The sequence below is a fragment of the Canis lupus genome, chromosome 25 (genome assembly GCF_048164855.1).
Source record: "Canis lupus baileyi chromosome 25, mCanLup2.hap1, whole genome shotgun sequence".
Classification (NCBI taxonomy): Eukaryota; Metazoa; Chordata; class Mammalia; order Carnivora; family Canidae; genus Canis; species Canis lupus.
The window spans coordinates 44,859,588-44,872,349 of record NC_132862.1 but is presented as its reverse complement, the minus strand read 5'-3'; the positions used below and the strand labels follow the sequence as shown (position 1 = coordinate 44,872,349).

General features: G+C 44.3%; 1 protein-coding gene across 41 annotated transcripts in view; it reads right to left on the bottom strand.

The window, feature by feature from the left end:
* CACNA1C (calcium voltage-gated channel subunit alpha1 C) overlaps positions 1 to 12,762 on the bottom strand; it is a 746,185-nt gene that overhangs the window by 257,099 nt on the left and 476,324 nt on the right. For all 41 annotated transcript variants that reach the window (XM_072799571.1, XM_072799575.1, XM_072799573.1 and 38 more), the window contains 2 exons: positions 8,588 to 8,727; positions 1,154 to 1,293 (listed from right to left, as the gene is read on the bottom strand). In XM_072799571.1, the coding sequence (XP_072655672.1) occupies positions 1,154 to 1,293; positions 8,588 to 8,727 (280 nt within the window). The remainder of the gene's footprint in view (positions 1 to 1,153; positions 1,294 to 8,587; positions 8,728 to 12,762) is intronic.

Here is a 12,762-nt window from a genome sequence, read left to right as displayed (position 1 = left end):
GGAAGGAAAGAGAGTTGGTTTGGAAGTCAGGAGACCTGGTTCTAGCGCTCCTCTGATGTTGGTTAATTAGGCTACTTTGGGAAGATCTTTTCACTATTCTGTGCATGTATGGAAAGAATTGAACAGGTTAATATAAGGTCCTTCACATTTCCATGGTAAAGGTTCAGTGTTCAGCGGATTGCTCTGTTTTCCTGTCCTCTGCTCCCATCTCCAAGCTAGTCTGGTTTCAGCCCAGTCTTAAGTATGGGCCAGATCTGATGGAGCTGACTAGAGAGGGAAAAATCTCAGCACACAAATCTAAAATTATGTTCAGGTTGCACCAATAGGTCAAGGAGGAGTGGAATGAGGAGCTCTCTGAAAGCTGACTTAACCCCCAGAAGCAACTTGGGCTGTACTTTGTTGGAGCTGATGCTGGTGCCCAAAGCTTCTGTACTCAGGGCCTGGGGCTGAGCCATAGTGGGGCAGGCTTCTGGAGGAAGAGGTCAAAGAAGAGCTGTCCACATGGCTGATACCTGGATAGACAATATCTCTTCAATGCTCTTCTGCCTGATTCAGAGAGCTGAACACCCCCAACCCTTAGGCAAAATCAGTTCTCATGAAGACGTGCAGCCTGTCCATAAATAGGGCTTCTGAAGCCAGAAATATCCCATTTGACATGAAAGAAGGAGACGGTTGAGAGAAATTGCAAATAGAACTTTTTAAACATTCCACTGATGCATTTCTGATTGTTCTTTGGAAAAACACAGAAAGTAGAGATAATCTCATTGGCTAAAATACCTTGCAAGCCTCCGGGATTAGCCTTCTTTGATCACCTGGCTCCTCTGCTGCAAATGTATTTTGATTCCCAGCCCAGGACCTTGGGGGATGGCTCAGATGGCCAAGGGATTGCTTTCTCTGTGTAGCCTGTTTTCATTTCACTGTTTGGCTGCTGTGGATGTTTTTCAGCTGTTTACAGGAGCTGGGACCACAGTGTGTTTTAATGGACCCACATCAGAGTTAGGTTTTCTAAAGTAAGGGAATTCATTTAAGAAAAAAAAATGCCTCGATCTATATGGAATAAATGGAATAAATATGTGTTGACTGACCATTCAGCAAAGGACAGCAGAGGGTGGTGACAAAATACACTGCAAAGCAGAAGAATGGCTTTACTTACTTGGGACTCCAGACACCAGCCTCAAGGGGCGCAGCACACGGAATGCTCTCAGTGCCTTCACGTCAAATCCAGCTCCTTTTCCTCCTAGAGCATTTGCCCCATCGGCTTTGGTTGCTTGTTCTAAAATTGCACTGAAAAGCCTAGAAGAGAGGAAGAGGCGATGGAGCTATCAGATCCTGAATTCTCTGAAGGAAGCCTGGGATAGCAGAGTTTGCAGGCGTCCCCAGCCCAGAAACCAGAGCCAAAGAGTGTGTGTTGGAAGGACTGTGACCATCATAAGATGACATTGCCTCAGTGTGCATATCACTGTGCCAAGGGCATGACCACTGTCCAGGGAGGTCTGAGAGACAATGGCCAGACCCTTTGCAGTCATAAAGCTGTGCAGGAACACAACTGGTTTTGTGTAAGCTGGGCAGCCTGGACAGAAATATGAAGTTGCTAAAGTTTGCAGCAGTGCCATGTTATGTCCACAATAACCAAACTATGGAAAGAGCCCAGATGTCCACTGACAGATGAATGGATAAAGAAAATATGGTATATATACACAATGGAATATATAAATGGAAAAAATGGAAAAAATAAAATCTTGCCATTTGCAATGACATGGATGGAACTAGAGGATATTATGCTAAGTGAAATAAGTCAGTCAGAGAAAGACAATTATTAATTATATTATGTCATTCCTATGTGGAATTTAAGAAACAAAACAGAGGATCACAGGGAAACAGAGTAAAAGATAAAACAAGAGGAAATCAGAGAGATTTCTTAACTATAAGAAGTAAACTGAAGGTTGTTGGAGGGGAGGTAGGTGAGGGATAGGGTAACTGGGTGACGAGCACTAAGGAGGGCACTTGATGGGATGAGCACTGGGTGTTATATAAGAATGATGAATTACTGACCTCTATCTTTGAAACCAATAATACATTATATGTCAATTAATTGAATTTAAATAAATTAAAAAATATTTTTAAAAAGTTTGTTGTAGTGCGTCCGTCCCTTTGGAGTGCCCTCTCCCCAGTCCATGGTTTCCTAGCTCCTGCCTTCACGTGGCTGGGACCCACATCTCTCTCTTCCCTACCCACATCCTCAGTCCTAAAGATGCCCCTTAGATTTTGCCTGGGCACAAATAAATGATTCCATAGAAATTGGCTTTGTGCTGCAGATACAAGGATGAGAAACTGAACACTGGCTTTAGCAACATGCAGATTACTGAGGCTTTGAAAACATCTCTTTTGATGGAGTGATGGGGACAAATGCTTAACAGATATGGGTTCAAGAGAGGATAGGAAGGAAAGTTTGAGATAGCTCTAACAGAAATATAATGCAAGCCACAAATATGAACCATATACGTAATTTAAATTTTCTAGTAGCCACATTAAAAAAAGTAAAAAGAAAACAGGTGAAATTAACTATGATAATATATTTTATTTAATACAGCATAACCAAAATATTATCATTTCAACTGTAATAAATACGAAGAATTTTTAATTCTTCGCAGCAAAGGAGTTTGTCACTCCTTTTGTACTGAATCTTTGAAATCTGCTGTGTATTTTACATGGACATTATATTTTAATTTATATTAGCCACATTTCAAGTACTGAGTGGCCACAGCATAGACAACCCTTCTGAGGAATTTTGCTATTAAAAGGTAGTAGAATGGGCATTGAGGGGGGCACTTGACAGGATGAGCACTGGGTGATATGCTATATGTTGGCAAATTGAACTCCAATAAAAAATTTTTTTAAAAAAAGGTAGTAGAGGGCAGCCCGGATGGCTCAGCGGTTTAGCGCTGCCTTCGACCCAGGGCGTGATCCTGGAGATCTGGGATCAAGTCCCACGTTGGGTTCCTGCGTGGGGCCTGCTTCTCCCTCTGCCTGTGTCTCTGCCTCTCTCTCTCTCCTCTGTGGCTGTCATGAATAAATAAATAAAATCTTAAAAAAAAAAGTTAGTAAAAGAAAAAAGATGGTTGCCAGAAGAGGGTGTGAAATCAAGAGGGTTGTGTTTGTTTTTAAATGGGAGAAACAGCAGCATTTTTATATGTGATGGGAGTTATGTAACAGAGACAGACAATCTGACCATGCAGAAGTGAGAGGACAATTACTGGGAGGATTGATATCCTTCAGGAGGCAGGAAGGAATCTCCTGCACCCTGAGGGGTACTGGCCCTAGACAGGGGAAGGGATGGTTTATCATGGCTCAAATGGGAAGGCACATTATAGGGGTACAGATGTTTTTTCCTGATTATACCTGTTTTCATAGGGAAACAGGTAGCAAGGTCATCGGCTTTTTACATTGAAAATGTGAAAGGGGAGCAGGTATTGGAAGTTTAGAGGAGGCAAAGGTGTAAGAATCACCAAAGAAAGCAGAAGAGTGAATGGGCTAGGCACATAGAATAGGTTTGTCAGGTATCCTCAAGGACCTATTTGAAGTTGGTTATCACAGGTGTAAAGTGAAACCCATCAACTCAGCTTTGCATGTTTCTTTACCCCTTTCAATGGCACAGCTTCAGGTAGCAGGTGGTTCTCTATCTAGTTGGATTTGACTGGAGTTGGTGTTTTTCCAAATGAGCAAGGTAAATGGAGAAAGAAGGATGTTGACTGTGCATGTAAGTGAGAGATTGTGCTGGGGCTGGGCATCTAAGCTGGTTGAAAGGAGAACTGGACATGATGGGCAGAGGAACAGAGAGAATGGAACAGGAAGAATGGATTGTCAGAGTCAAAGTGCTGGAGGGAGAGAGCTAGAAATACCGATGGTAGTGTTTCCAGAGTAGAATGTTTGGTTTGAGACTATGGGAGAGGGAGCAGTTGTTAGTTATGGCAGGGATATTGGCTATAACCATGGGAGTGGGCAATTGAGACAGGACAGAGTCAGGATTCCTGGCGGGAGGGGGGAAATATCAAGGAGCCAAGAAGATACTGGAGGGGATAGCAGGAATAGTGAGTTTGGACAGACTTGGGAGTGAGCCAAGAGCTCATGTCTTCAAGGAATGAGGAGTCCCTAGAGGCCTATAGAGTACCCCCCACAAAGAGAAGTAAGGGTGGAAGGGTCTGATCACACATCAGAACTGGAGGTTGCTAGGAAGGGGGAAGGGCCAGCAGCCTGAAAGCAGAAATAAGAGAAATTCAGGGCTCCTCTCCGGACTCTGGGCTGTGGATCAAGGCATTTGGGAGAGAGTGGCCATCTCTTGAGAGATTGCAATGAAGCAGGACCCTTGGAAGAGCCAGGAAGTTAAGTGACTGGCTAGAGACAAAGCTGAAGGTTTAGGGCAGCATTTGGGCCATCTGCTTATCTGCAAGTGAAATTTTGTTGGAGTGCAGCTACACCCATCATTTATGCACTGCTGTTGTCTGTTGCTGTTTCCTCACTAGGGTTGAATAGTTGGGACAAAGTGTGAGCTGAAAATGAGTATCTGGCCCTTTATAGAAAATGTTTGCTGACCCTGAATGGGCAGTGGCCTGTGAGGAGCAGAAAGCACAGTGGAAAGGTCTCAGTGGGATGGCTAGGGAGAGGGGGCACAGGATGCAAAGCGCCATGTGGGGATGGGAACCTGGGATCTTGGGATTTTTGTGGTTAACAAGAAAAAGAAGGAATTGGACATGGGGCAATTTCTGTCCTTTGTACTAAAGATGATTACCAATTCACTGTCAGCAGAGTGTGTGCTGGGTCATGGCCTAGGGTCACAAAGGAAGCCCAGGGATCAGGACCAGGTCTCCATACTTGAGGCCAGGCCAACCTTGTTCTAGAGAAATAAGCTTGAGCTCCTGAAATGACTCATGCTCAGGGAACTGGATCTGGAAACAGAAGAGGCTGTAGCCAGGGGCTTAGCTTTGCAGAAACTCATATCAAGGCAGGACCCAGGAATGGGGAGGTTGACCTAGATTAAGAATTTCTAAACTCTGCTCCATGGAACTCCTTGAGGACTTCTTGGACATCAAGGCCAGAGATAAGTGGCTGGAATATAGTGGCTTTCATGGGTCTCTGAGTAAGGCTTTGCTTGAACAATGGGTTCTGAAGCTAAAAGAACTTTGACAACTCTAGCCAGACCACATCTAAAGTCCTTCTCAGCCCTGTGATTCTTTCAGCTTAGCTTGACAATTTGATGGTGTCATATACGTTAGCTAGTGATGCCTTGAACCCCAGGCAGAGTTGCCAGGATGGGGGAATCGGGCTTCTTTCTCTGCAGAGAAATGTTCTTTGCACTGAAGTCTAGATCAGTGAAATCTTAGAAAATGGAGACCAGCTTTGCAAGTCTGTCCAACAACATTCCAAATCCAAGCCAGATTTGGCTCCTAGTATTTCCTAGAAGAAAACAATATGCTTATTAGGGTGCAAGATGTTCACAAAATATTATTTATTGAAGGAAACAGAGGTTCGACAACTTTCTTCTCTTTCCTCAGTCCCAACTTAAAGCAGACACTTTATTAAGTGTCTAATTTTAATTTTGAAGGGGTAAAAATATTCAGGAATGGGTCTAGGAGGTGTTCCTGGCTTGTTGGGTCTGGTGTGATTCTCCTTGATTAGATACTATAAAGCTACTGCTTGATGCCTACCTGTCACTAAGGGCTGGATGCTTGGTGACAGGGAGGTAGGGGTAAGGATTCTCCAGGAGTTGTGTCTCGCAGTTCCTTAGCCAGACATTGGAGTTTTTAAAAAGAGACAATGAGGCTCTAGAGGATCCAGAAAGTCAGAAAGGCAGGGCCACCATACTGCAAGAGAGATAGTAGCAAAAGCCCTTGTGGTTGAAATAGAATGTCTCAGGCAGGGGGATTTAGTGAGGATCCCTAGGTCCCTGGGTTGGTCCCTGGGTTGGGGTGGGGAGAGGTAGCTCACAGAGGCCTCTGAAGTCCCTCCTACTTTCACTCAGCAGTTCCATTTCCCCACTGTACCAAAGAGACCCTTCCACTTTCGGAAGAAAATGTGACAGGTTTGTGGGGGTTAAGAAATGCCTCTTATCACAGGCTTCCAGCATGGCAATGCAGAAATGAGAGAGCAGCTTTCTGCCTGGCACTCAGACAGTAGGCAGGCAAACCCAGCTTTCCCAGGGCAAGGCACATTCCCCTCTGATTGCAGGAGGGCAGAAGAAATTTTCCCCTAAGTGGCTGCAGAGGAGCCTAAGAGAGTAGGTATTTCCCAGGAGACATAAGGGAAACAGAGGGATATCCATTTAATATGATTTTTAAAAAAGGGCAGGGAAAAGAGACATAGCTGAAGAGAGGAGGTTGAGCTACACCGTTTGTGTGTGTGTGTGTGTGTGTGTGTGTGTGTGTGTGTGATTTCTCCAGTTAGAAGGATGGGCCAAGATCTAGACTAGACAGAGAGCCCCTAGGACAAATGCCCTTAGAGAAGAGAAAGTAGGTGTCAAATATGTCCATGTGTGATATTAGTGGGGAGGAAGCCCAAAGGCTTATGGTGAACCACAAGCTAAGTAACCTCTAGTATCATGACCTCTGTGGCTTAAACAGTCAACCAGAGGCATCTTTTGGAAGAGGGCCAAGTCTAGATGCTTTCCTCTTCATCAGCCTCATGGCCTAGAACCCAGGAAGATGTGACTGAAATATGGGTTGAGCCCACAAAGTCTGCCCTCTGTGCTTACTGGGAGGAACAGCAGGGTGAGGGATACAGCAAGGTCCAAACAAGCAAAAGATGAGCAAGGGTCACCAAGTGTGCAGCTGCATGATAAGGCATATGATCCCCCCATCCCATAGCTCCTGTTTGAGCTCTGACCCATACTTCCTCTTTCTACCTCCCAGGCTGTAGGGAAGGCCATGAAGAGGGCAGACAACTCTAACTCATTCCATAAACATGAGAGGAAGAGCTTCTCTGCCTAAATAAAATTAGTTCCCGAAGGTACCCTTCTCTCTTATCATGTCATTCCTGGGGCTCTTTTCTATGCATGTGTGAAAGGTTCCCTAGAGTCTGAGGCCTTGAGAAATACATTGAATTTGAAAGGACTAGGGGCCTTTGGAACAAGGCACCTTAAATGCCTTTGCTAGGTTTACCGACTTATTTCAAGGCATTTATTTGTTCAGTTACTCTTTTGTTTATCCTGGTGTAAACAGAAGCAGCAAGATCTCTTATAGCTGCATCCTCACTCTGAGTCCTCAGGAGCCGGATCTATGCCTGGCAAATACTCCAACAACTTTAGTGCTTCTCATGTTACCCAAATATCCTTTGGAGTTAATGTGGCCAAAGTGTGTCATTCATTGGCTATGCAAAAAAAGACAACAAAGAAAACCTCTAAAACAGTTTGAAACAACCTTTATAAGTCATCCAGATGCCCAGATACAAGGAAATAACTTCTAAATGGTCTTGATTTGCTCTTGCTATTTCCTGCAGAAAGACCATACACTCACATGAGATAACCAGCAGTAAGTGCTCTGGAGGAGTCCAGAAGGACCTGTGTCTTCACTGGGATGGCACAAATGGTGCCAATCAAAAATAGGTTCCTGGGATATGAGCCTAATGACATACTGTAGCCTGTTGGAACACCAAGGGAATAAAAATGCAAGGTGGTCACCACATGACCACTCTTCAGGCTCAGAGAAACAACAAATTAGCTCAGAGAAGCCAGCTTCTTCTGATGTAGAATCTGCTGTAAAGGTGCTCTCTTTTCATAAAATAGATAAGTGGTTGGAACTTCATCAACTGTGTCTTAATAAACTATGTTTCACATAGCACATGTACAAATATTTCACAGAGGATCTTTTGGTAAAGTTACTAATTCTTAGATAAGGAGATCATCACTTCCAAATTTTATTTTATGATACTTTACATTGCCTTTTTAAAAAGGCTATATTGATCTTGCTTTATCTTATGCTACAGTAGAATAGCATGTTTGGGGAAGGTGTGTTTGGTTCTACTTATGCCACCAGAACCTTGGCTCTTCATAGTTCTGTCTTCTCCTCACCCACCCACCTCAATAGGCTTGTTTCCTGGGGCCCTGGATGAAGCCCACCATAGAGGTGAGAGCGAGCCCATAGCACCTTGTATTTCAGCTGCGCCCCCACCCCCATGTCCATGTGCTGCTTGCAGGCAAACTGGACTAAACCCTGCTCAGGGACACAGCTGGGGAACTGCCTGAAGAGCTGTCCTGTCGGACAGATGCAGCTGGAGATGGAATAAAAGACCTTAAGCAGGGGAATCTCTTTGGCTGCACAGAGGACTCTGAGTTCCATTAAAAGCACTCAGATTCTACTCTGTGTGTGTGTGTGTGTGTGTGTGTGTGTGTGTGTATGTGATCCTAAGTGAGAGCTCTTTTCACTTTGGAGAAAGTCTGGATTCAAAGTGATTTTTAATGGATCCTCTCATCTTGCCTAGTGCCCAGTGCCATTGTGACCAAATCAAAAAGGGATACAAATACAGAAGGAAAAGGAGGCACGTGTTGGTGGATGGTGAGGCGTGAAGGGAGGGAAGACATAAAGGTAGTTATACTTACCCTACAACCACAATTATAAAATCTAGTAAATTCCAACCATTGCGGAGGTAAGCGTTGGGGTGAAAGAGAAGTCCATAGGCTATTACTTTTAAAAATGCTTCCACAGTAAAAATTATGAGAAAGAGATATTCCACTCGTTCCTAGGAAACAAAAACAGAGGGAGAGAAAAATAAAGTCAATGGGATTGGAGATCTGGAAAGTTCTGAAATAGCAGATCTCACAAGCAGGTGGGGGAGAGTGTGTTGCCCCCTCTGTGGCAGGATCTAGGGGAACACTGGGTAGGACCCTCAAGCCAGATTACCAACTTCACAGTCTGTTCCAAACTTAGAGCTCCACTTCATTGAGCATTAAGGGTTTTTTTAGTCTTTAAATGTCCCCTGTTAAAATGCAAGTGTTAGGGTGGTAGAAGAGTTACACATTTTAGAGAAATATCTTATGTAGTTAATCAGTAAATACTGTTGGCAAATTGAATTCAGATAAAATATTTTTAAAAATTCACACACACACAAAATCAGTGAATGTTTCATTGTACCTTCTCAGAAGAGAAGTCATAATGTCTTGATCCAGAGGGAAATGATGCCAGGACAGAGGAGTATAGTGCTCAGAAAAGAGGGGACAGTACTACAGGAAAAAGTGCACCATAACCTTGAGGTAACAAACCCTGAAGATAACAGAAACCATTTTGGGGGAAGGTACTAACCACATTCTCCAAAATGATAGACCAGAAATATGGCCGCAAAGAAGTTGAGGCATTGAAAATCTCCCACAGCAGCTGAAACACAGGCAATCTGCTCATATACACTGACCCTGGACCTGAAGTCTGTCTCTTTCTTGAGAAAATAAAAATCTTTGTCCAAAGACATACACTTGTCCAAAGACAGAGGAAGATCAGCATTTCCAGGATGGAGGCAGGCACTGAGGTGGGACGGTGAAGAGAAAAGGCACATCTCTTTTCTCAAGGGGTGGAAGGTAGTGTTTTTCCTCCTTCTGCCACCTTGAGGAAGGCTTTGCATTTAAGGATGAAACTGCTGTCCCTGGGAGCCCACACTTAACAGGACAAACTTGTTGGCTCAATTAGAGCGAGCCGACTCTGTGCTGATTCACTGGCTTCCCTCACCACTAATTGCTTTCTCCCACAACCTTATTCCCAGTGCAGAGCCTTAATAGTCCCCACCAGGCGAAGTCTGCCTGGATGCCTTCATGCTCCACTGCTCACCTTTGCAGGAGCCTCAGCCCATCTCTCACTGGAGCCACAAAACACTAGTCCACATGGCATTCGGCCACAGATCCTCCAAGCAGGACACTCCCAATCACAGCCCCCAGGAGGCAGCAGGCTCAGACTCCTGGACCTAACTTCCCATCCTGTTGGGTCAGATGGAGCTCACGGAAGACCTCCAGGTCATACCCACACTGTGGAGACAGGGCATCACCTGCTCCCAGCCTAGATTGCTGGAAAGGTGCTCCAAGACTGGGGGCATTGGAGCCTGATGGGGAGCTCTGTGGGGAGAGGTCAGCCCACACAGAAGCCTGTGCTCCTATCCATTCTTTCCTGATTTTCTAGACTTGGAATAAGTGCTCATTTCACCATGCCCACCTCAAGGTGAAGCAGTTTGAGAATGCAAAGTAAATAAATGCAGAATTCTGGGCCCTACCCAGACCTATTGAAGCAGGTCTCCCAGGTATGGAGCCAGGAAAAGTGCATTGCAGACAATTTAAGGCATTTCTGAGGCACCCTAAAGTTTAAGAACCACTGATCCATGTACCGATGAAGACCCTGATCAGGAAGGAGCTGTGAGAAGGGAATAGAGAGACCAGCATTAACCAGCACCTCAGAGGCAAGCTTGTCTTTTACTCACTACCCATTACAGAATCATAAAGTTGGTCTGGGCACATGGCTGCCTGGGGTGGGGGAGCATGATCCAGGAACAATTAGTATTATGTGGGAACCTCTAGTCTTTAAAAATTAGGTGATGTAAAAAAAAATTAGGTGATGTTGGGTTAAAGTGTCCATCATTGAAAGGGAAAGCATGTTACAAAAGGGCATAGTGCAACCTGAGGGAACTTATGGAAAGTGTGTGTGTGGAGAACGTTAGGTAATGCTGGCATCTGATCAGCTGGAGTGAAAACAATGGGGCTGGAGAGGTGGCCAGGAGTAAGATGACCAGGGGCTTTGTGGCTACATCTGGCTGCTTGGATTCTATTCTGAGGAGATCGTGAATGATGGACTCAGATGTGTACAGTAGTCTGTCATGGACCTAGAGAGCGAGGGTGGTGATGGGATTGGAGGGAGTCAGGGTGGTGACCCATGCAGAGATCATGGAGGCTTGAGCCAAGATAGACAGCAGGATTGGTGAAAACTAGATGGGTCTGAGAGATAGAAAGGATGTGATTTGGTTTCTGGTTGCATGTAGGGGTTGGGGGAAGAGGCGGCAAAAGAACTACTGCCCCCCTCCCTGAGTTTTCTAACTTGGGTGACTCTGGATGGTGATGCCTCTCACTGAAGGGGGAGACTTCGGGGGAGGGACATCAGTTCCAGGTTTGCTGAATTAAAGCATTTGTGGGACATTCAGTCAGGGCTACTGGTGATCAGGTATAGAGGGTTTCGGGGGAGTTCAGCTTGCAGGGGTGGGCTAAAGTAGGTTGCCCTGGTACAACATGCCTAAAAAGAGGAGAGATGAGGCTGGAATCCCTCTACATGAGGGGCAATCTCATCCCCTGGAAACCACTTTCATATTATAGGAATGTACTTCCTTAGCAGAAGTTATAAGATCCTGCTTAAAGCCATTGGGTCAGAGAGAGAGAATCTTGGAGGGTATCTAATTAACCACTTCACAATCTAGAAGAAATGGATGCATTTCTGGAAAACCACAAATTACCAAAACTGGAACAGGAAGAAATAGAAAACCTGAACAGGCCAATAACCAGGGAGGAAATTGAAGCAGTCATCAAAACCCTCCCAAGACACAAAAGTCCAGGGCCAGATGGCTTCCCAGGGGAATTCTATCAACCATTTAAAGAAGAAACAAAACCTATTCTACTAAAGCTGTTCCAAAAGATAGAAAGGGATGCAATACTTCCAAACTCATTTTATGAGGCCAGCAGCATCACCTTAATTCCAAAACCAGACAAAGGCCCCACCAAAAAGGAGAATTATAGACCAATATCCCCGATGAACACAAATGCAAAAATTATCAACAAGATACTAGCCAATAGAATCCAACAGTACATTAAGAAGATTATTCACCATGACCAGGTGGGATTTATCCCTGGGATGCAAGGTTGGTTCAACACTTGTAAAGCAATCAACGTGATAGATCATAGCAACAAGAGAAAAAACAAGAACCATATGATCCTCTCAATAGATGCAGAGAAAGCATTTGACAAAATACAGCATCCATTCCTGATCAAAACTCTTCAGAGTGTAGGGATAGAGGGAACATTCCTCAGCATCTTAAAAGCCATCTACGAAAAGCCCACAGCAAATATCATTCTCAATAGGGAAACACTGGGAGCCTTTCCCCTAAGATCAGGAACACGACAGGGATGTCCACTCTCACCACTCCTATTCGACAGAGTACTAGAAGTCCTAGCCTCAGCAATCAGGCAACAAAAAGAAATAAAAGGCATTCAAATTGGCAAAGAAGAAGTCACACTCTCCCTCTTTGCAGATGACATGATACCGTACATAGAAAACCCAAAAGACTCCACCCCAAGATTGCTAGAATTCATACAGCAATTCAGCAATGTGGCAGGATACAAAATCAATGCCCAGAAATCAGTAGCATTTCTATACACTAACAATGAGACTGAAGAAAGAGAAATTAAGGAATCAATTCCATTTACAATTGTACCCCAAAGCATAAGATAACTAGAAATAAACCTAACCAAAGAGGTAAAAGGATCTATACCCTAAAAACTACAGAAAACTTCTGAAAGAAATTGGGGAAGACACAAAGAGATGGAAAAATATTCCATGCTCATGGATTGGAAGAATTAATATTGTGAAAATGTCAATGCTACCCAGGGCAATTTACACATTCAATGCAATCCCTATCAAAATACCATGGACTTTCTTCAGAAAGTTAGAACAAATTTGGAGTGGAACAAAGATTTGTGTGGAATCAAAAAAGACCCCGAATAGCCAGGGGAGTATTGAAAAAGAAAACCAGAGCTGG